Genomic DNA, 23,190 nt, shown 5'->3' with positions numbered 1-23,190 from the left:
TTCTTGGAGGGACCAGACGCTGTTTTGCTCATTTGTGTATTCCTAGTAGTTAGTTAGCACGGCGCTGTGTGGAGCTGCCTGAGAAGCTTTTGTTTAGATTCCAGGGTGGTTCTCTGAGAAGATGTAGGGGGACTCTGGCCTCTGCCTTAAAACCCTATTCAGCTTGAGACGGGGCTTTCCTGAACCAAACCTTCGTGTGTCCCCCTTGTCATAGTTGGGAGATGACTCTTTGGACAATCTCCCCCTCCTCCCACCAAAGCAGTGGTTAACCTAGGAGTACTTTTTATTTCTGCCCTAATCTCAAATTTAAACCAAAAGCAGTCTCTCCCTGTCCCCACATACATACACCTGAAAATAGGCCAAATGACTTTATCAAGACATCTGCATACCGAGATTTCAACATTGGGCATAAATACCACCAATGAACCATTTCCACACCGGGAAGAGAAAACAAATACAATGACACAGCCCCAAATTGAAAACAAAGCAAAATTTATTGCATGTGAAAAGCAATCACATGGAAATTAAGCGTCAGGAACCATGAAAATACATATTTCGCATATTTTCTGTCCTGTTCCAGCGTAGGATCACTCACTCTTCACTCTCATGGACCACCATCTGGGGAGAAAGTGGGCATTTTGAGTTGTCAGATGGCAGAGCCGCATTTCCGGCCACGCCCCCTCCCAGCGAGCATCTGGGGTTGCTTGCTTGTCTGTTTCAGCGGGACACGGGATATTCCTTGGATCGCAGGCGGATACACGAGTGCAGACGTGGCGGCAGTCACCCCACAGCCTGAGAGCCTGGTCCTCAGAACAGCCCAGGGATCTAGGAACCTACACCTACAGTGGGCGCAGAGACGGCGGCCGGCCGGCAGAGGGCGTCCGAGCCCACGCAGGAACCGCTCGCCGCTTTTCAGGACGGTGTTCTACTGGGACTCACAGACCGGGGTTTAGCCGGGCTCTACGCAGCTACGTGGCTTTAAGCAAATCCTTTCTCTTCCTGAGCCCGAGACTGACCGGTTCTGAAGTCGAAGGTTCTCCAAGGTCCCGTCCATCACGGCGGGTTCCTCCCCGGGAGTCACACCTCCCGCCGCATCGCCCTCCCCACCCAGTGCCGCGGGGCCACCTACCCGGCTGGAGGTGAAGTCTCTGGTCTTCGCGCGCAGTTTATTGACTTGAGATTCGGCAATATCGGCCCGTTCTTCAGCCTCCTCCAGCTCATGCTGAGCTTTCCGGAACTTGGTGAGATGCGCGTTGGCTTGTTCATCCTAAAAGCAAAGAGCCGGGGCGGGTACGATCAGCGAGCGCCTCTCTGGGGCTCGCAAGAAAACAGGCCAGGCGCTGCGCTGGGGTCCCGCGGACTTACAGCCTCCTCGGCCTGCCTCTTGTAGGACTTGACCTTCACTTGAAGTTTGTCCACCAGATCCTGTAATCTCACCACGTTCTTCCTGTCCTCTTCGCACTGAAAGAGAGAACATGGGACAGTACTTAGCCAGGGGCCAGAAGGGATGCAAGAGGTCCCAGTTCTCTCTGGGGCTAAAGGATTTCTCCCTGTTTTCTGGAGAGAGGACCCGGGAGGGTGTTCGCACTTCACAGAGGAAATGCCCGTGGGGTTTCTTTCCACTTGCCTGGTAAGTTAACTCCTTGACCCGCCGCTCATACTTCCTCAGGCCCTTGACAGACTCGGTGTTCTTCTTCTGCTCCCCTTCAAGCTCAAACTCCAGCTCTCGGATCTGAGGGAACGTGTGTAAATTAGTCTGGGGCTGGAGCACGAACGGGAGAGGCCAGAAAGCTCTGTGTAGGCTGGGGCCTGTCCTGCAAGTACCCGCGCCTCCAGCTTCTGGATCTGCTTCTTCCCGCCCTTCAGGGCCAGTTGCTCAGCCTCGTCCAGGTGGTGCTGCAGGTCCTTCACCGTCTGCTCCAGGTTCTTCTTCATCCGCTCCAGGTGGGCGCTGGTGTCCTGCTCCTTCTTCAGCTCCTCGGCCATCATGGCCGCCTGAAAAGCACGTCATCCCACTCAGATGCAGACCAAGGTCAAGTGCTTGGAGCTGTCGGAATCTGGGTACCCGGAGGACCAGAGCCATGCTGATGACAAAGGACAATAGGTAACGGGATGACTGAGCCCCACCGTTCCACCATGGGACCTGAGAAGAGCTGCACCAGGCATGTAGCATAAGGTAAGAAGTGAAACCTTCAAGGGCTGGATGGGAAATAGTTTCTTCCCTTTCTTAAACTGGCCTCCTTGGGACCTCCCTAGCTCCAAGGAGATTCCTTCTTTCCTTATCACCATTATCACCAACCCGTGACTTAGAGAATTCTGAGTTCATAACCTGGCGTCACGGGTGTGGGGTAATGGGGCTAAGGGAAGGCCTCTAGGGAACTGGGGGTGCCTGAGCAAGGAGGGAGGAATCGTCACAAGGTTGTGCCCTCCATCGAGCAGCAGGTGGCGCTGTGGGGGCTACGAGCCCAGAACCAAGGCCTCTGGAGCAGGAAGGCTGGGTGCCGGCGGGAGGGAAGCCGGCTTCCTGTGAGGTGACATTTGGTGGGATCCTGACGTCTGAGGGTCTCATTTTTATATTTGGAATCAGTCATACGTTGAAGGAAAGAAGAGCATACCTCTCCAAGGGCATAAGAAAGGAATATAATTCCTTCTGGTCTTTTTTTTATCCACACTCCCTTATTTCTCATGTCCACTATTTTTTTTTTTTTTTTTTTTTTTTTTTTTTTTTTTTTTTGCGGTAAACGGGCCTCTCACTGTTGTGGCCTCTCCCGTTGCGGAGCACAGGCTCCGGACGCTCAGGCTCAGCGGCCATGGCTCACGGGCCCAGCCGCTCCGCGGCATGTGGGATCTTCCCGGACCGGGGCACGAACCCGTGTCCCCTGCATCGGCAGGCGGACTCTCAACCACTGCGCCACCAGGGAAGCCCTCATGTCCACTATTTAAACGTGCCGGAGGAGACATGCTGACTGTCCGGGGAGGTGGGGAGCACTTCTGGAGCAGAACTCACACCACGTGTGCCCTGGGAAGGCCCCACCCTATCTAATGAGTTGGAGAGGAAGGGGGCTTGGATGAAATGCAATCCTGGCAGCCACGCAGGGCAGGGAGGAGCCTCACGTCCGTGATGGCCTTCTTCGCTTTCTCTTCAGCGCTCCTCGCGTCCCTGCTGGCATCCTCCACCTCGCTCTGGAGCTGCAGGAGGTCTGTCTCCAGCTTCTTCTTGGTGTGGATGAGACTGGTGTTCTGGGACGGGAGGAGGGGTGTTAGCCAGGCGCGCCCCAGAGCAGGGGCCCCGCCCCGCCCCCCTCCCCTCCCCTCCCCCACCTGGGTGTGCAGGAGCTGGACGCGCTCGCTGGCGTCCAGGAGCTCCTGCTCCGCCGTCTTCCTGCTTCTCTCCGTCTGCTCCAGAGTGGCCCGCAGCTCCTCGATCTCGGCCTGCAGCAGGTTGGCTCTGCGCTCCACGATCGCCAGCTGCTCCTTCAGGTCCTCCTGGCCCCGGAGAGCATCATCCAGGTGGAGCTGGGTATCCTGGCCAGACAGTAACAGAAACGTCCGGCTGAAGTTGAGGCCTGAGGACCATGAGCCCAGCCGACAGCTGGCGTGTCTGAGGCTGGGAGAGGTTTCCCACCGGGAGTGCGCAAACCTTCAGCTGCCCCTGGACGCTCCGGAGGTGTTTGAGGGTCTCTGCGGCCTGGCGGTTGGCGTGGCTCAGCTGGATCTCGATTTCGTTCAGGTCCCCCTCCATCTTCTTCTTGATCCTGATGGCCTCGTTCCGGCTCCGCACCTCGGCGTCCAGGGCGCTCTGCATCGTCTCTACTGCTCTCTGGTAGTTCCTCTTCAGCTGCTCGATCTCTTCGTCTTTCTCGGCCACCTTTCTATCGATTTCTGATTTCACTTGTGAGAGTTCCAGCTGGATTCGGAGGATCTTGGCCTCTTCATGCTCAAGAGCGGCCTTTCAAGAACAAGAACAAGACAGAAATAATACCAGTGATGGGAGAGAGCCTGCTACGCTACTCTTTGGGGCAAAAAACCCTCCAATAGAATGTTTGTAATTCTAACTCTGCAATATTCAAAACTCTTTTTTAAAAAATCCCTAACTTACCTTCAGTGCAGAAATAAGATGTTTCATTGCACTTTGTTTTTATTATACTATCAAACAATAACATTTAAATCATCACATTTCTTAGGCGCTTGAGGCACTTTATAGATATTTTGAATTCATCTAAGATTTTTGTAAAATCTCATTTTTAGACCTATTTTAACGTAATGATTTTCTCCAGTAAGTTCAAGATAATTCACAGGTATTCACAGGTGTTAGTCCATGCAAGCTGATAGGAAAGAAGCCGGCGTTAGGACTGTGACTTTACAGACCCAGATCGGGGCCGCCTGGCCTCCTGAGCTGGAGCCCCACCATCATAGCAGCTGTTCCAGGCCAATGCCTCGCCGGCGTTCTGCTCACCTCTGCTTCCTCAAGGGCCAGCTGGATATCAGCCTTTTCCAGCTCGATCTGCTTTCTTGATTTCTCCAGTTCATGGATGGTTTTACCGTTTTCGGCAATTTGTTCTGTGAGATCGGCTATCTCCTCTGCAAAGAAAGAGGTTGGGTTGCCTCGGAACGTTCTCCGTGCAGTTTTCCAGGCAGAGCAAGCACCAACCAAATGCTTTTAACTACTTTATCATAGTTCTACGGATGCTGTTTCCTAGAGGTAAGATACTGTGTACAGAGAGACTCAGAAACAACCCCTCGGATCTGAACGCTTCCTGTGTGTGCGGTAACGGACTCTCGTGTTGGGGTTTGGGTCCTGCAGTCACGGCCCTCCAGCCCCACGCTCCGGCAATAGCATGAAGCAGGATTTCAGACAAACTGCTTACGCTCTAAATTCTTATTTTCCCGTTTCACAGTTTCAAGTTGATCTAAGGCTTCTTCATAGGCATTTTTCAGTTTGAAGAGCTCAGTACTCAGGGAGCGGGATTCCTTCAGAGATGCCTCCAGCTCTGCCTGGCTCTCCTCACACTTGGTTTTCCATTCAGCGAGCACCTGCAGCACCGGGGAGGAAGGCGGCACCTCTGTTGACGAGCGCCTCTCGGCTAGTTTCTATCTAAGTACGCCCGCGAGGGTGAGCAGTCTGGGAGCTGGGGCCGCCTCTGCCGTGTCGCTTGCCTAGCCCCTTGTTCCTGACTGTTGGCTAACCAAGATTTCCAGATCAGTCACTGGTCAGTAACAACTGCCCTCTATGAAAAGCAAGTGGATCCTTTGAGAAAGAATTAGCTGGGCCGAACTGCCCTCTTCCCAATATGAAAACGGCCCTGTACTTCTAAATATTTCATTAAAACTTTGTTTCAAAGCAACCTTACCTGTCATACTGAAGGGGAAGCTGCCACAAAGCCTCGCAGTGGGACCCGAGTTGGATTCCCACATCAGCCCCCCAGACAGACCAGCCGTGTGGGGGTACAGAAACGCTCGGGACTGGACAACATTGGAGGCGGTGGCTTGTTTCCACTGACAGTGTTTGAAAGGGACCTCCCCCCGCATCCCACTCCCATTGTTTCAGGGGCTTGCCTGAGGTCACACTGCTACTGGGGCAGAGTCAGGTACCACCAGGTACCCCTGTGTCACGGTGCTCAGCCGGCAGGGAGCTCACCCCCACCTTGTCGAAGTTCCTCTGTTTCTTGTCCAGAGCGGCAGCCAGGGAGTTGGCTCTGTCCACATCGCCCATCAGGTCCTCCACCTCTGCTTGCAGCCTCTGCCTGGTCTTCTCCAGGGAAGCGCACTTAGCGTTCACCGCCTCAACCTGTTCCTCGGAATCCTGAAGGCGCTGAGCGAGCTTTTTCCTTGAAGAATGTGAAAGAGAAGCAGATGCTTTAAGTTTCAATCCTCCTGAACATCACTATTCACCAAGTTGGAATCACTAATTTATGTGATTCAAACGCCGATTTCCTTTCATAAGCCCAGGAGAACTTCCTGTCTGCTAAAAACCAGTGACCAACAGCCTGCCTTTTCTCTAACCAAGGTCAAAGTCGTTTGTCTCAATGAAATGTGCTAACACCGGCTCCCTCTACTGGCACAGAACTGCCTTAAAAGACATAGAAGATGGGGAAACATCGTAACACATTCACTCGCGAGTAGTTCTAAAGTCAGTGCCTTCTGTCACTTGATCATCTAGGAGTTCTATTTCTTCTGAAGACAGATAGGGTTGTGTACTTGGCCTCCTCCAGCTCCTCCGTGCGCTGGATGGCGTCCGTCTCGTATTTGGTCCTCCACTGGGCCACCTCGCTGTTGGCCTTGGACAGCGCCCTCTGCATCTCGGCCTTGGCTTCCTGCTCCTCCTCATACTGTTCCCGCAGCAGGTCACAGTCGTGGCGGGAGGACTGCAGGGCGTGGGCCAGGGCGCTCTTGGCCTGCAAAAGTCAGGACAGAGGAGAGGCCCCAGCGGATGGCCATTTTAGTGCCGTGTGCATGATGCAATCCAAGTGTGCTCCCGCTGTCATCACCTGTGAGTAGAGCTGCCTTTTGTTTCTGCAGGTGGTACTGGAAGGCTAGGTCGGGGAGCGCTCCCTCTGCGGACGTACCTTGCTCTCTTCCTCTAACTGCCTCTTGAGCTCTTCTACTTGCTGGGTAAATGCTTGCTTGCTTCTGGAAAGCTGCGATACTATGCTCTCCTTTTCTTCCAGTTGACGGCTCAGCTCACCTGTGTCCAGAAGGGAAATATTTTCACTTCATTCATTCACTCACCAGGTTCCTACTGTATGTAAGGCACTGTGCTGAGATCTGGGGAGAGAGTAAATTACAAGGTGTGGTCCTTTCTTGGGGGTGAAGGGATGTGTCCGTGAAGAGGAAACTGAAAGCACACCCTGGTAAGATACTGTTGTAAACTTCCAGAAGCGTGGAGTAACTTCTGTCAGTAAAACTTAAGAATAATTGTAAACCAAAACCTCACCACCTAAACACTCCCATCAGACCTTTCAGTGGCTGGTGCTTCCAGCTGTTTGCTTGTTTGTCACTGGGGGAAATACTGCATCTCTTAGCTGCGTTCCTTAGGACTTCTAGTTTCAGTAGTTTGAAGCTGGATTTTTGGGTGGCTACGGTGGTTCTGGTTTATATGCTTACGTAGAGGCAAGAGAAAAAGAAGGTGGGGGAGAGGCCTTCGGACTCCAGGGGTGAACTCCCAAGATCATGGGAGAAGTGGCCCCTGAACTTCTTTTTGTCACTGTCTCGGTCGAGCTGCTACAAAGGACTGGTTCACCCGTGATGATGGGCTGGAGGACCAGCGCTGGGTGAACCAGTCCTTTCTAGGTGGGAGTCCCGGATAATGTTGCCCTGTATTTTTATCACACACCAAGAGCCTATACAAATTGGCCGTGTTTCTTTCTTTACTGTTTAAAACGCCCCCATTGCAGACAACGAATCTGCATTAACGTGCAGCGAGAAGTAGAAAAGCCATGGGACTTGGTTCCTAGTCCCACTTCTGCCCTCTAGGTTCTTTTTGAGGCAGGGTTACATTAATTTTGAAAGCGCTTGAAGCAGGTGGTGTTCTGGGTCCCTCCTCATTCCAGTCCATGTCTCTCTCCTTCTTACTGAACTTTCAGTGCTCTCCTCCTTTGGGACATTCTAAATGGCGCTTTCGTGGGTTATTCTGATTGCCTCTCTCCTGAAAATCTGCTTCCCTAGAAATCCTCCCCCAAACAAACCCTGCCTTTCGTTCTGACCAGTTGCCCTCTGTGGGTGTCCAGGAGGCACTGCCCCCACCGTTTCCCGGCGCTCACCGGCCTCCGTCTGCAGACGTGCCTTCTGTGCGGTCAGTTCGCTCAGGCTCCTCTGACATTCCTCGTTCTTGCCCCTGGCCTCGCTTAACTGATCCTCCAGGGTGCGGCAGATTTTCTCCAGATTCGCCTGCAGGGTTGAGAAGGGGGAGGAAGCTGAGTCAGCGATCAGGTGGGAAGGAGGCAGGGTCCCCCTCACCTGAGGATGAGGCGCCCCCCACCCCGCACCTTGGACTTGGACACGCTCTCCACATTGCTGCCGAGGTCGTCGAGCTCCAGCTTGAACTCACTCTTCTCCTTCTCCAGCTTCTGCTTGACCCTCTGCAGGTTGTCAATCTGCTCCCCCAGCTCGGCCACACTGTCCGCGTGCTTCTTCCTCAGCGTGGCCGCCGTGGCCTCGTGCTGCAGGGTGGCCTCCTCCAGGTCCCGGCGCAGCTTCAGGAACTCGGCCTCACGCTTCTTGTTGAGCTCTATCTGCGTGGATGTGACGCCGCCCGCCTCCTCCAGCCGCTCGCTGATCTCCTCCAGCTCCCGGGAGAGGTCCGAGCGCTGCTTCTCTGCTTTGGCGCGGGAGGCCCGCTCTGCCTCGATCTCCTCCTCCAGCTCCTCGATGCGGGCCTGAGGGCAGGCCGCCCCACGACACTCCTGACTTCCAGTGTCAACACCAGGCCAGCTTCCCCTCCCATTAGACAAACCACTCTCGGACTGTTCCCCGAACGATACCAATGCTGCCAATTTTCTCTGACACGAGTTTTTCCTGCCTCGACACAGGCATTACCCCTGCAGCGGCCACCCAGGATATAGTCCATTCCAACTGCATGTGGACTTGAAATACTTCAATTATGTGCTTTGTCAACAGTTACGGAAAAACTGTTCATCACTACTGTGTCAGCCTAGCAGAAAGGAGACCCATGGTCCTGCCCGCTTTGCTCTAATGACGTGTAATAGACACCCCCCACCCACTGTACGTGACCACGTGTGAAAGAAAAGTCCCAAACGCCTCCTACCTGTAGCTCTTTGATTTTCTTCTGAAACTGCAGGCCCAGAGTCTGCTCATCTTCCACTTTGCTTTGCAGCTGACTGTACTCGAAATCCTTCCTGTGAAGGGAAGTGCAGAACGTGTGAAGACCAAATACCTGGGAATTGGAAAGCTGAACTCGGTGGTTTCGGGGCGCACTTCTTGAGCCTTTCATCCAGCTGTTGCTTGTCATTCTCCAGATCCAATATGGACTCGTGGGCAAGCTTCAGGTCTCCCTCAAGCTTCCTTTTGTTCCTTTCCAGGTCTACACGAAGCTTCTTTTCTTGTTCTAGGGAGCTTTCCAGCTGCAAAAGTCACCGTTTCCTTTTGAGAACAAATGCTTTGCACCAGAGGGTTCTCGGGGGCTCTTCCCACCCTGAGGCCCAGGCCTCCCGACTAGCATCCTTTACTCACATCATCCACCTGCTGTTCCAGTTTACTCTTGATTTTGCTCAAGGAATTGACTTTGTCCTCTTCAGCCTGGAGGTCATCCAGCGTCTGCTGGTGGGCCTCTTGGAGGGCTTTCTTCTCCCTGGTTAACTTTGCAATGGTTTCATCCAAACCAGCGAGTTCCTCAGTAAGGTTTTTAACCTAAGAAGAAGCCACAGGCAATTACAAGAAGAGATCAAGTCGGGTTTGCATTGACCACATCAAGCTGGAAGGGCCCACAAAGAGTGTACCACCTTGTTCTCTGTGGCATGTTTCTCCTTCTCAACCTTGGCCAGTGTGAGCTCAAGGTCATCTATGTCTTTCTTCAGTTCCGAACATTCGTCCTCCAGTTTCCTCTTCTTGGCCGTCAGCTCAGCATTGATCTCTTCCTCATCCTCAGCTCTCTCAGTCACCTCCTTGATCTTTGCCTCAAGCTGGAACTTGGCTTTGATCAGTTGATCACATCTTTCCTCTGCATCCAACAAGTTTTCACTTTCCTTAAAAAAAGAAGAAAATATATCATGATTTCCTTTAATGGTTAAAAGATAAGATTTGTGACATTCCAGTATTTTGTTATACATGAAGTCCTTTACGAAGCATCGCAACTAAAAAGCAAAACTCCCACCAAAAGTCATTTTCTTAAATAATCAAATCTAGAAGGAAAGTTTTAAAAAAATTCCTAAACACCTACAGCTTGTACTTGGAGCTGCAGCTCATTTTTCTCTTTCAAGAGAGTCACCATTTTTTCCTCCAGTTCCTTCCTTTTGGCCTCTGACTTGGCGAGTTCATCTTTGGTTTTCTGGAACTCTTCCTTCATGGTGGTCATCTCCTTCTCGGTTTCTGCGCTCTTGAGGAGGGGCTTGATCTTGAAGAACAGTTTCATCCAGGGCCAGTGCTTGACGTTCATGAAGGCTCGGATGTTGTACTGGATGCAGAAGATGGACTCCCTAAAAACAAAACATCAGTGTTTTTCTAAGAGAGACTCCCCACTTCTCCTGAAGAGCTCAGGTCTGAGCACAAACCCCGCTCGACCTTCTCTGCACCATCTTCTGGAATTCCACACGCATGAGGAACCCTCTGCACACAGCTTGCGTCCGGGTGATCAGCTTGGCCAGGCGGTCATCCCGCATTTCCTCCAGGGTTCCCAGCAAGCCAGCCTTGAAGAACACCTTGAGGGGAGAAGGATGACTTGAGTCAGTTTTCCGGAGAAGTCTAACGGGGACCACACGCCAACATCTTTCAGAGCTGATGCAGTACCTTGGTGTGTCCAAACTTGTACTGAGTGTGATCAATGTCGATGGATGCCAGCAGCTTTTCACACGCCTTCTTGCTGTCGATGAACTGCCCCTCAGGGATGGCGCTGGCATTCAGCACTCGGTATCTGCCGTTGTGGACACAGAAACATCGTAGACCATTAGCAAAGACATGAACTTTGGAAACCAGTTCAGGCCTCTCTTCCAAGAGGCAAGAAGGCCAAGGTCCAGAGAGGGAAGGAATCTTGCTCTTGGTCACAGGCCAGAGTGGCCTAGAACCTAGGCCTACTGACTCTTAGGCCAGGTGTTTTTCTGACGTGTTGTATGTCAGATAAGCTCCTGAGAAAATGTGGGAGAAAACTGTATACCTTGGCCGAGTGGTAGGTTAATCATTCTACATGGAGTCCACAGCTGTTCTTTTGAAACGGGTCTTTTCATACCAGGATTCCTCCCTCTCAAGTCCCAGCGTTTGCACATCTTCTCGAGAAGCAGACAGAGCATTTTCTCACACACCTTTGTTTAAAATCCCCGTAGAGGATCCTGCTCGGGAAGCCCTTCCTGCAGATGCGGATGCCCTCCAGCACACCGTTGCAGCGCAGCTGGTGCAGGACAAGGCTGTGCTCCATGGCGCCTGGGAAGAGAAGCCGCAAACGTCAGCTTCACACACAACCTCCTAAAGCCTGAGTGCCGCCTGCAGAGCCAGCGGGTGTCTTACCTGGGGTTTTGGTTTCGTTGGGAATTATACAGCGCACAAAGTGAGGGTGGGTTGTTCTTAAATTTGACATCAGCTTGTTCAGGTTTTCCTAAAATAAAAAGATTAAATTTGATAGTGAGCCTACTATAGGCTTTTACAGAAACGGAGATGTAACAAAAAAGTAAGGTATGTATTTTAAATTTATCATAAATTCTAAGGAATAAAGGTATTATTTAACTTTTTCTTTTAATAATCTTTTGGCTAGAAGTGTAGGCAAATAACTGATATAACAGACTTTTGCTTCACAGTGAACCACCAGAGACTAACCAAGTACAAAATGCCTCTGAAATCAACTCAAGAGGAGTGTCCAGCTCCACTGGGCACCGGACATGCTACTGCCTGTGTCCTTCAGGCAAGTCGGAAGGTCTGTACTGAGGACTCGCCTCCCTGGCCAGCCGGCACATGCGGCAGATGCCATTTAAAGTGATGGCTCAGTTCTGGTCCTCCATTTATTAGACCTCCTCTGTGTATCACCATACTGCCACTCACCCTCCCTAAGTGACAGTGACCAGATTAAGACTGCATCACTGTTCCTGAGTGAATCAAGTTTAGCATCTCTGCGTTGCTCATTTTGAGATGACTTAAACCAATTACAAGCAAATAAATTTGTATCTTTCTTACCCTGAAAAGGGCAGAGACGGTTTGGAAGGAAGAACCCTTTTTCTTGGCAACTTTCTTCTTTCCACTGTCAGCTGAAAGAAAGAAAAGATGGCATGTGCTGTTAGCAGACCTACAGAGCCGTTCCAGTCCCGTGGGCTGAGTGGAATGAAAAAGTGCGGGTCCAAGGCACCCCGCAGAGTCTGTTACCGTCTGCCATGGCGAAGGTGGCGTAGAGGTGTGCCAGGAGCCTGTTGGAGGACTTCTGGTACAGGCCGACCACCGTCTCGTTCAGGGGGTCCTTGTTCTTCTCCAGCCAGCCCGAGACGCTGTAGTCCACGGTGCCCGCGTAGTGGATCAGCGAGAAGTGGGCCTCGGCCCTGCCCTTGACCGCCTTGGGCTTCTGGAAGTTGCTGGACTTGCCCAGGTGCTGGTCATACAGCTTGTTCTTGAAGGAGGTGTCTGTGGCCTTGGGGAACATGCACTCCTCTTCCAGGATGGAGAAGATGCCCATCGGCTGGACCAAGGCAGGGTGCATACGGGGCAGGTATGAGCTGCAGTGTCAAGCAGCAGGTCGGCGAGGGGCGGCTGCTGAGTGCACACAGCAGGTACCTTCTCGATGAGCTCAATGCAGGCGGCCAGGTCCATCCCGAAGTCGATGAACTCCCACTCGATGCCCTCCTTCTTGTACTCCTCCTGCTCCAGCACGAACATGTGGTGGTTGAAGAACTGCTGCAGCTTCTCGTTGGTGAAGTTGATGCACAGCTGCTCCAGGCTGTTGTACTGACACCAAAACATAAGGTTCACATGAAAAGTTAGACTTCTTTCAAAACCAAACACGCATCAGCCTTCCTCCTCATGGTCTTGGGCTCTCGCCAGCTCATTTATGCTTTCAGGAATGGGCACATTCTTGGGCTCAGCGGAGACCACACATCCTTGGAGTCTTCTCTGATTTCCAGCTGGAAGATGCTTCTCCTGAGTCCACGGTCTGGGCCTCTCCTGGGCGCTGGCCACGGCCTGCCTTATCTGTAGTTGGTCTTCTGTGTGCCTTACGTACTTCTCGTTGTCCTCTATAAACTACAAGCTCATCTTTTTTTCACCTGCAAGTCTTATACCTGGCAGACATCAAACATATGCTTTGATGGATGGCTATGTGCTTCTAACCCAGAGCCTGTAGGATATTTATGTAAAACATCACATGGTTGGCTTATTGTCAACTTCTTCTCTGTTTCTGGCTCTCCCTATTGTCAGTAATTGCATTTGATTTTTTGTTTTCTTTTATCCATTTGGGGTTGTCTTTAAAATTCCACTTGACACAAGCCTTCCTCCCTCTTAAAATAACACACACCCTTCCATGTTCTCTTCTACCTGATCCACCCTCCATCTTGTTTTCCTCCAAGATGTGATGCTGGATGACGTGTGGGCTGCCTTGACATCTCGCCTATAGGATCACAAAAACCAGCCCCCAACACAAAGCCAAACGAGTATAACACAAACCTCAAAGATCTCAAAGCCCGCGATGTCCAGGACGCCAATGAAGTGCTGTCTTGGCAGTTTGGTGTCCAGCTGCTGGTTGATGCGGGTGACCATCCACAGGAACAGCTTCTCGTAGACGGATTTGGAGAGGGCGTTCACGGCATGGTGCACCTGTGCGGAGGGGCCAGCCGGTGAGTCTGGAGGCAGCGGCCGTCGGGTGCTGCGTCCTTTCCCAGCCTGCGGCAGCCACTTACCTGGTCCACGGTCTGGCCCTTGGTAACATACTCGTTCCCTACTTTCACTCTGGGGAAGCACAAAGCTTTCAGGAGGTCCGAAGAGTTCAGGCCCATCAGATAGGCTGTCTTGTCAGCCACTGGCAGGAAAAGAAGGCTGATTACAAGGGAAACCCCTGATGCTTGGCAAAGCGGAAGAACCACTCTGAAAGTCATCCGGATGTTTCCACGCTCGGCTCAGCCCATCTTCATGTGTTTACATTCCGTGTCTCTAAACTGCTTACCTGTGGCCGGTGGGAGCTGAGTCACTCAGAGAATATGATAGATTTTATGAAAAGGCGGCACTGGGTTCCAGAAACCCCTGGTCACTCCTTACTGTGTCTGAAGCAGGGCCATTCTAGTGATTCAGCAGACGGGGCAGTAACCGTGCCTGTAGGCATCTGAGCCCTGCAGAGGTTTGCCTCTCTAGGCATGAGGAGGAGTAAGTGCTTTCAAAAGAGGCCCTGCGGGGCTTCCCTGGTGGCGCAGTGGTTGAGAGTCCGCCTGCCGATGCAGGGGACACGGGTTCATGTCCCGGTCCAGGAAGATCCCACATGCCGCGGAGTGGCTAGGCCTGTGTGTTCGGAGCCTGTGCTCCGCAACGGGAGAGGCCACAACAGTGAGAGGCCTGCGTACCGGAAAAAAAAAAAAAAAAAAAAAAAAAAAGGCCCCGAGCGACCTCAGCTGGACGGACGCCCCCTGGCCCTGGCGCGCGGCCGCCGCGGTGACGTGGTACCTTCGGTGCCGTCTGGCTCCGCCTGCTCCTCCCGCTGCTTCTGCTTGAACTTCATGTTCCCGTAGTGCATCACGGCGCCTGTCAGCTTGTAGAGTCCACATTTCTCCTCTGGGGTGAAGCCCAGGATGTCAATGGCGCTCTGGCATTGGAAGAAAGCACGTCAGCCGGCTGACCCCAGTGATGGAGGAGCAGCCCCGCGCCGCCCCCCGCCCCCGCCGTCTGCTTACATCCGTAGCCAGCAGCTCCTCCGCATCGTCAATGCTGCCCACCAGGATCTCACCCTGGCTGATGAACGGGTAGTCATAAGGGTTGGTTGTAATAAGCAGCAGCTCTGCAACGATGACCATTTAGAGGAGGTCACATGGATGCAAAGAAAACATCCACTAGGGGCTTTCAGCTTCTGTGTCGTCAGCTGAGACTTTTGCTGCTGGGGCCCAGGCTAAGGGTAGAGTTAGAAATCTCTTAAACAGTCTCTCGGTACTCAGGCTGTGGCTGAATATAAAGTCCAGGGAAGACTCTGCAGCCCGCCCAGGCCATGTAGGATAAGAACCACAGAGAGAATATTTAAATTCTCTTGCTTTGCGTGCAAAGGGCGCAGATCCATGTCGGTTGGGAAAGGTTAATCGGGAAAACTGGCCGAGTGTGGGCCAGGACAGAGCCACGGGGAGGGAAGCACAGATCATTGGGTAGAATCACAGTCTTTTCCAAAACCTGTTGAAAAGCTGCAGCCTATTTCCAGGCTTGGGCCCAGAAGGCTGAGCAGAGACACAGCCAGGGAGCAAAGAAGGGCACGAGGCCCCTGTTAGGTGCGGGACAAAGGGCAGGGTGGACATCCACCAGCTGGTGGTTCATCCGATTTTGCGTTGGCCTCACAGCATTTGGTGAAATGTTGGTTTCTGTGCCAGAACACAAGGGGGCGCTAGAGGACCACTAACTGCTTGGTCATTCGGCCAGTTTCTATAAACCAGAGCTGAATAAACCAATTTGTGTCTCAGCCTTTCACTGTCCATTGGATTGCGTTTTTCAAATTGACATGTCACTGTCAAAACAGCCGCATCCCATTTCTAAAGCAAGCTTCCTCTGCTGGCTGCCGAGTCACCTGTGCATACACACAGCTCTCTTTGGTCCACTCACTCAAAAGCCGAAATGCCTCAGACCAACCCCTCTGGGGACGTCCTCACCTATGAGCTCGGGCTTCTTGTTGGAAAGAATCTGGTAGAAGATGTGGTAGCTCCTCTCAGCCTTCAGCTGGAAGGTTACTCTCGATTTTTCCAGCAGATCTAGGAACACAAACACAGGACTGTTTTCCAAACTGCTCCCCTGATGTCCCGAGACATCACCTGATCCCAGGGATCTACTTACACGTTTCAATATCTGCAGAGGCCAGCTTGCCCGTGGTACCAAAATGGATTCGGATGAACTTGCCCTGTGGGGGAAGGGAGACCAGGTGTACCGTGACTCCAAGTGTTCCTACCCATCTCCTGGGGAATGTGAACGGGAACCTTATTCCCCAGTAATTTGAAGTGAAGCATGTCCTCCTCTCCCTCTCTTTCCGGTTGGCTGTGTCTCCCTTCTCCATCCCCTTGTTCCACACTGCCTCCAAACGCCACTCCCCTACCCTCCGACCCCCAAGACAGTCAACAAAGTAAGAGAGATTGTGTTCAAGATGCAAATCACACCATATCACTTCCCTCTTAAAGGATCCCTCAGTAGCTTCCTGAATGAAACCCAAACCCCTTCTCCTGGCCTACGGACTCCGAGGCTCCAGGTCCCTCCCTACCACCCCTCCCCACCTCCCCTCATGCTGCCTGCCTCCTGCAGCCCCTCGGACCCCCTGAGGTCCCTTGACCCCGCCAGTCCCCTGTCCTCATCCTGTGGATCTTGGGGTTCACAGGCCAGCCCCCCGCCCCCACAAAGAGGGCTTCCCTGCCAGCCCCGTCTAAAGGAGACCCGGCTCACAGTTACACTACCACACGCCCTCTTTACTGCACTGTCTACCAAGGAATCCTTGTCCCAGACTGTCTTGTTGATTTGTTTCCTTCTTTTGCGGTCCACCCCCAGGACTGCAGCCTCCTGGAAGCAGGGCCCTCGCCTACTTGCGGGCCTCAGAGGAGCTCCCAGCTTGAGCCGGTGCAAACTCACAAAGCGGGACGAGTTGTCGTTCCTCACGGTCTTGGCGTTCCCGAAGGCCTCCAGCAGCGGGTTGGCGCTGATGATCTGGTCTTCGAGAGTCCCCTGGAGCAGGGGGTTGGGGCAGGAAGAGCCGCACGCGACAGTGAGCTCCGCGGCACCTGCTGCCTTCGCTCCTGCAGCCCCGGGTCGCCGGACCCTCCCTGCCCTGCTTTCCAACCTGGGGCCCAGCCAAACCATCAGCACGCCTCACGCTTGCCATTCTTAGATTTGGCTCAAGCTGGGTGTCTTGACCTAAACCTCCTCACTTAACCCTTCAGCTCCTTGATTCTCCAAGTAGCTAGGTCATTGGTGTTCATTTCATACTGTTATATTCGTTTTGAAAGGCAAGTAGACACTACAGTTCTCTCCAATTGGTATGTGTGATTCTGGTGTATGTGAGCTGCTCCCAAAGTGACTTTTCTTAGTGGAGCCTTAGAAGCTTGTTTTCTAGGCAATCACAGGATCTGGTCCTGTAACATCAACCACATGCTGGGTCGTCTAGGAGAACTGGCTGTCCTGTGAGACTTTAAATCCTGGCCTGCTCTCCCTTCCTTGTGGAGGTGGGGTGTCGCCTCCCCTTGCCCCCTCGTTCTGAAGTTAAGACAAAGGTTGGCAGTGGAAGCAGAACAAGCCTTTCTCCTCTCCATACCCTCATTTTGGAGTCCTTCTTCTTGGCGAGGTCTCCAGTCGCTGCAATTGTTGCAAAGTACTGGATGACCCTTTTGGTGTTCACAGTCTTTCCTGCCCCGGATTCTCCGCTATTCAGGGCAGTCGAAAGAGAGAGAAACAAGTCCTGTGAGTGTAAATTGGCCCCCTAAGATGTCACCCGAGCCACAGCAGACGCACACCTCCCAACAAATGTGAGACCACTCGGAGAAGCAGGGGCCCCGGGGGAGAACGGCACGGCTGAGCGGGCTGGATGGGGAGCTCCAGCTTCCTGAGGCCTCACAGGCCTTCCTGCCCGTCTCCCCAACGCCCAGCCCCACATCTTTGCATCACAGACTTCATTCTCGGTACTTTCTCATTAACAAAACAGAGCAAGTGGCATCTTCCCCTTCTGCACTGGGGACAAAGGGCCATAGCTATGAAAACACTCTACACCTTGGATACTTACGTGATCAGAATAGACTGGTTTTCACGATCTGCCAAAGGGAAAGATAAAATAGAGTTGATAGCAATATAAAAAGAGCTTCCTCAACCTAAATGTCCATTGACAGAGGAATGGGTAAAGAAGCTGTGGTGTGTGTGTGTGCGCGTGTGTATATATACACGTGCGCACACACACACACACACACACACACTGGAATACTACTCAGCCATAAAAAGGAGTGAGGTAGTGTAATTTGCAGCCACATGGATGGACCTAGAGATGATCACGCTACGTGAGAAGTCAGAGAAAGACAAATGCCATACGATGCCACCTGTGTGTGATTATGTGATACAAATGAACTTATGTACAAAACAGAAACAGACTCACATAGGTAGAAAACAAACCTATGGTTACCAAAGGGGAAAGGGGGTGGGGGAGGGATAAATTAGGAGTTTGGGATTAGCAGATGCAAACGACTGTATATAAAATAAACAACAAGGTCCTACTGTATAGCACAGGGAGCTATGTTCAGTATCCTATAATAAACCATAGTGGAAAAGAATCTGAAAAAGAATATATATATATAAACTGAATCACTTTGCTGTACACCAGAAACTAACACAACACTGTAAATCAACTATAGTCCAAGAAAAAAATTTTTAATAAAAATAAAAAGAGCTTCCCAGTTTTCCGCCATGTCTCCAGCAGTCAGAGTTCACTGCACAGTTCCCTTTCCCACTACTATCCTGTTTAGTCCTAGGTGGGAGCTGGAAGAGACTCCTCTTTGAGAATGAGGCCCAGAGAGGTTAAGCCCCCCACTTACAACCAGCCACGGGCTTCTCACTGTATTAGGCTGAACCATGTGAAATTGTCAGTCTTTGTTTTGGGCCCACAGAAATGTCAGTTTCGTATGAGGTAACCCATGCTTGTACTAAATCCAAACTTCTCACCAGGGCCTGCAAGCCCCTAAAATATGTGGCCTCTTCCGTCTTTTTTAAGCACCTCTACCCTCCTGTCCTTTGTATGGAGGCTGCACACTGGACAGGGCGGGTGCAGGATCGCATGGCAGCTTCCCTGAGCCCTCCCCCCGCCTCCAGGCTTCCTCCTTGGAAACCTACCTGTGAGCATGAACTGATACGCATTGTCAGAGATGGAGAAGATGTGGGGCGGGGCCTCCTGGCGCTTTTTGCCCCGGTAGCCCTCCACCACCTCGGGGTTGTACACCGGCAGCCACTTGTAAGGGTTGACAGTGACACAGAAGAGGCCCGAGTAGGTCTGGGGGAGTGTAAAAAATACATATGTATGTATACATGGGTGTGTGCCTGTACACATAAAACCTTCTTTTTGTTATTTCACTTCTCATTACGAGAAACTTGTAAAGGAGGCAAGATACGACTTCTCTTTACAGATGAGGCAGCTGAGACTCAAGAGGGTTGTGACGGACCTCCCGCCGCTGGTGGGTGCCGGCGCCAGGACCCCAGCCTCGGACCCACCTCGCCTGCCCCGCCCCTCCTTCCAGCTGCTCTCCTCCCGCCCCGCTCATCTCTCACCTTCTGATGCTGCATCACTCTTGTCGCCCTTTCTCCTTTTCACCCCCCCTCTTTTGGTGAGCAGCTGTCAGCACCAGTCCTTCTAGAGCCCATCCCACCACAAGCAGCTCAGCCCCACCCCACCCCGTCAGAGGTCCCGGGAACCCAGCAAACACGGGCACTGACGTAGATCATCCAGGAGGTGTAGCGGTCCTTGAGGTTGTACAGCACGGCCGGTTCGTTCAGGTGCGTCAGCATGGCCATGTCCTCGATCCGGTCGAACTTGGGCGGGTTCATCGCGTACACGTCCTCTGGCTTCACCACCAGGGTCTGAAAGGGAAGGGGTACAGCGCGCACCTGGGCTTCTCTGTGCGTTTTGCCCCTGCAGCTATCTGTCTCCCACGCCCAGATCAGAAGAAGCAGGTGCTGCAGAAAACGCCCGTTTGACAGGGAGGGAGACAGGGCTGGGGGCGGCTTGCAGTGGTGGTGACGGAATGGGATTTGTTTCTGTTACTTGGGCTTTTGTTTTTTTCCATCTCCAATGGGCCTGAGGTGAGGAAAAGATGACAGAAATGAGAAGAGGGTCTCTGTGGGTGGGTGCGTGGATGATGCAGGCGCGGGTGCCGGCGGAAACCTCTCAGCTCCGTGATGCCGGCTGGGCCGAAACCCAGCTCCAGCAGCTCATGGGTTTCTGCTGTCTACTCAGGGAACATGGCAGGTCCACTGGTGTTCCTGAGGCAGGTACCGAAGAGGAGTCTGGTGGCCTTGGGTCACCAGGCCGGTGCCCAGAGTTAGCCGGCATTCTGAGCTCTCTGAAAGCAGCTGCCAAGCCCCCACCCTGCATCTTGCCCATTCACCCCCTCTGGCCCTTGCTTGTGAAAGAGAACCAGCCCCGCTCCCTTTCTGGGACGGGAGTGTCACAAGCCAGGAGAGGGAACCACGAGGCAGAGCGGTGGTTCCAGGCACTGGCAGGCGCCTTTGTGCTCCCCTCGAGAGAAGCCCCCTGCCCCAGTGCCCGGCGGGGCTGGAGGACCCTGGCGTAGTGGGCGTGGAGCTCAGCTTCCTCTCCCCTGCTCTGCCCTCACCTCCTTCCTGAGACCTCCTTTGAAGATGGTCGTTTTCCCCACCCCGCCTCTGGGCAAGGCCGTGGAAAACCTGCCTTTAAGTAGAGACGCACTTAAACCACCCTGCCATCAGCCCTCCCTGTGAGGTCTAGACCTCTTAGATTGTCAGTCATTCATCAGGTCTACCTTCCGGGTTTCCCTGTGGCTTCATAAGCCCGTTCTTAACTCCATCATCTGAAATGCACTGAGAGCTGCCCTCTGGAGCTGCAGTGCTTGCAAGCATCACAGGACAATTTCAGTGCCTTTTTCCTTCACATCCAACCCAATGACGCTATTTCCTTTACACTTCTCTTTTGGATACCACCCCCCTGCCTTTTTTTTTTCTTTTTTTTAACTTTTCTTAGAACATTTCCAGATTCTTCTGCTCTAGATTCCAGAGAGTAGTGAAGTCCAGAATTCCTCCCAGCATGCCCACAGTACCTGGGCCAGAATGTAGTGGGCTACACTGCTCATTGCCTTCATGATATGGGAAGGCTGCTATGTCACATCGAGCTTGTGGTCCACTAGGATCCTTTACTCGCTTTCCTTATTTCCTTAGTTAGATGGCTATTGCTAGAAGAATTAGGGGGAAACCTAGGCTACCAAAGGAGAGTGTTCTAACAGAGGTCCTCCTACTGTTGGACTCCCAACTGCACACCCCTGGGATGCACAGGGCTGGTCCCCTCTGACCTAGAGTGACACGAACATTAACAAAAGCACCCGAACGTGGATTGTTTTGGCCAACCACAACCAGGTGGTTCTCCCACCGTGCAACCTGAGGCCAGTATTCACTCTGCTTCCTCCGAGGACACCTGGCACGCTAAGGCGGTGATGCCAGGTGAGGCATTCCGGTGCCAGAACCACGTCTGGAGATGGCTGGGTATGGACCGGACGCACAGACTGGGCAGCCATGGGGAGCAGACAGAGGCCTGGCCGGCCTGCAGAGGGTGTGGACGGGGCTTACCCTGTTGTCTTCGGTTTCCACCGTGACCTTCCCATCCTGGGTACTCTTAATTTTCCCCTTGGCGTATTCTTCCTTTGAGTCGACCACAAAGCAGTAGGTTTTGGCATCAAAAGGCTGGTTCTGAGCCTCGATCCTCTCCTTTTCTGACTTCCGGAGGAAGGGAGCGGCTATGCCGAACACTTCCATTTCGGTGCCGCTGCTCATGGTGTCGGCTGGAAGGCGAACCCACCAGGTGAGCCCTGCTGCCCCCAGGCTCCAGCCCTGCCCCCGAGGGAGCCCTTCAAGGTGGAGCCCCGGGAGCAAGGCTGCCCTCCATCGACCCCCAGGAAAATCAAATGTACATGTATTTATTGAGCAGCTACTCTGTGCAAAGGGCACAGAGCGTATGCAATCCAAGCTCCCCCATTAGCCGGGGCTCGGACAGGCGAAGGGACCCTAGAGGCGGGTGCAGTTCTCAGGACTCACTTTCCTCTTCTGCAAAAACCCAGGTGTTGCTGAGGGAAGATTTAAAAATAAACACCATCAGAAATAAACGGCATTCTTCAAAGAGAGTGCGCTAAGCGGCAGATAGCTGAGGAATTTGGGACCTTTCTGGCTCAGGGTGGCTACCTCCTCACAGGAGGACACCGGCGTTTGCTTCCTTCGGTGCTGTTTTGAGAACAGAAGCAGCATCTGACATCAGCATCTACTCAGAGCATCTCCCCAGGTGCTGCCTCCTCTCCGCTCCGCTCCAGCCTAACCTGTCCTGGTCTAAGCTCTACAGGGCTCTCACCCTCCAGGCCATCGGAGGTGGGAGGAACTGGTACCCTAGAGACCTCTGAGCCAAGGGACCCGACCGGCTTCCTCACCTGAGGGTCACACCCACGGGAAGACAGCGGACAACAGCAGTCGTGGGAAATCAGACCTGCAATAAATACGCAGAAAGCAAGCTCAGGACACGGGAGTGTCTGGGTCGGTTCTGAATCGGGTCCTGATGAACTAACCAAATAAGGATAAAGGACTAGTAACTTAGAAAGAGCCTTACCCCAGAGACAAGCTGGAGGAGCAGATGGGACGTGACCCACAGGTGAGCCACGAAGGTAGGAAAAGCCCCCAACCGCCCCAAACCTGGCTCCTACCAGCTCAGCACGGCACCCTCCTCAGTCTGCAGTGCCTCCCATTCAGAACTGGGCAGGAAGGACAGAATCCCTGTTAAAAAGGCCAGGGGATCAGGCCCCCTGTCTTCGGTGAACAGGGAGAAATCTCAGATTGGCCGACGGACACCCGCCAGGCACGCAGCGCAGGTGGGGAAGGTGAGGGCAGGGTAGGCGGCGACCCCACTGGCCTCTGCACAGATCGGAGAGGCGAAGGGCAGGCCGTGGCCCACGGAGCGTTGAGGGGAGAGCAGGCCGGAGGACGTGGGTGCTGCAGGCAGCGGGGTGGGCCTTTGGGCCCAAGGCCCAGCTCTGCCTCTAACTAACCTTACCAAAACCAGACAGGCCCGCACCAGGTGGCGTCCTCCAAGCCGCACTCGGAAAAGAGCCAGCGAGGGGCGCTGCGATTCTCCTCCACCCACAGAGCAGCTACAGAGGGGCTGCTGCCCGCTGACTTTTATACCCCCTGCTAACGTCACCGCTCATTCCTTCTCTATATTTGGAAAGAGAATGACCGACACCACAAGCTGAGGACCAGCTCCTTCCTCACTTTTTTTTTGTCGTTGCCAAGGGAGAGGTATATATAGAAATGAGCGGGATCCATAACCATTTTCCCATTGGGGAAAGCTGGAGGTTTGAGATGCCTTCCTTTGAACTTGGGCCCGGGGTGTCCTCACTCAGTGTGATGGGACAGCCTCGCTGGGGCTCCTGCCTAACTCCATCCTGCAGGCGCCACGGGCTCAGACATCAGTGTGCAGCCCTGGGCAGCAGGTACTTAGAAATCTTGTCCTGTGGGAAAAGGGAGGAAGCCAAGGACAAAACTATTAAAATCCTCTTGGAGTTTTGAGCAAGACTTTTGTCACAACACAGGGTGGTGTGATTGTAAAACTCGGCCAGAAACAACAAC

The 23,190-nt window shown here is 53.0% G+C and overlaps 1 protein-coding gene across 1 annotated transcript; it reads right to left on the bottom strand.

Moving 5' to 3' along the window:
• Positions 1-519: 519 nt before the first annotated feature.
• On the bottom strand, positions 520-22,075 carry LOC116745403 (myosin-3). The gene is made up of 40 exons (XM_032616099.1): positions 21,999-22,075; positions 21,151-21,362; positions 19,270-19,413; positions 18,673-18,829; positions 17,579-17,606; positions 17,114-17,222; positions 16,435-16,527; positions 15,655-15,718; positions 15,474-15,572; positions 14,520-14,623; positions 14,293-14,431; positions 13,539-13,657; positions 13,306-13,455; positions 12,421-12,591; positions 12,019-12,325; positions 11,833-11,903; positions 11,173-11,260; positions 10,971-11,088; positions 10,462-10,585; positions 10,237-10,373; positions 9,896-10,151; positions 9,459-9,701; positions 9,190-9,366; positions 8,935-9,080; positions 8,765-8,855; positions 7,986-8,375; positions 7,761-7,887; positions 6,567-6,685; positions 6,199-6,395; positions 5,645-5,828; positions 4,869-5,034; positions 4,457-4,581; positions 3,641-3,949; positions 3,322-3,525; positions 3,115-3,240; positions 1,825-1,995; positions 1,628-1,732; positions 1,366-1,461; positions 1,130-1,267; positions 520-618 (listed from the first exon to the last, which is right to left on the bottom strand). Exons 2-40 carry the CDS (start codon positions 21,352-21,354, stop codon positions 592-594), a joined length of 5,823 nt encoding a protein of 1,940 aa, XP_032471990.1. The 5' UTR covers positions 21,355-21,362; positions 21,999-22,075; the 3' UTR covers positions 520-591.
• Between the last annotated feature and the right edge of the window lie 1,115 nt (positions 22,076-23,190).

This window comes from Phocoena sinus, chromosome 20, assembly GCF_008692025.1.
Source record: "Phocoena sinus isolate mPhoSin1 chromosome 20, mPhoSin1.pri, whole genome shotgun sequence".
NCBI lineage: Eukaryota > Metazoa > Chordata > Mammalia > Artiodactyla > Phocoenidae > Phocoena > Phocoena sinus.
Note: the sequence above shows the minus strand (reverse complement) of the source record. Positions and strands in the feature narration are given on the sequence as shown.

What these genes read in the sequence shown, in the direction of transcription:
- LOC116745403 (XM_032616099.1), bottom strand. Translation starts at nt 21,354, where the DNA reads ATGAGCAGCGGCACCGAAATGGAAGTGTTCGGCATAGCCGCTCCCTTC. An exon ending in ACAAGTTTGGACACACCAAG is followed by an intron (nt 10,374 to 10,461) that starts GTACTGCATCAG and finishes TCTCCCCTCAAG; the next exon opens with GTGTTCTTCAAGGCTGGCTT. An exon ending in GAGGAGCTGGAGGAGGCCAA is followed by an intron (nt 5,829 to 6,198) that starts GTACACAACCCT and finishes ACATTCTTCAAG; the next exon opens with GAAAAAGCTCGCTCAGCGCC.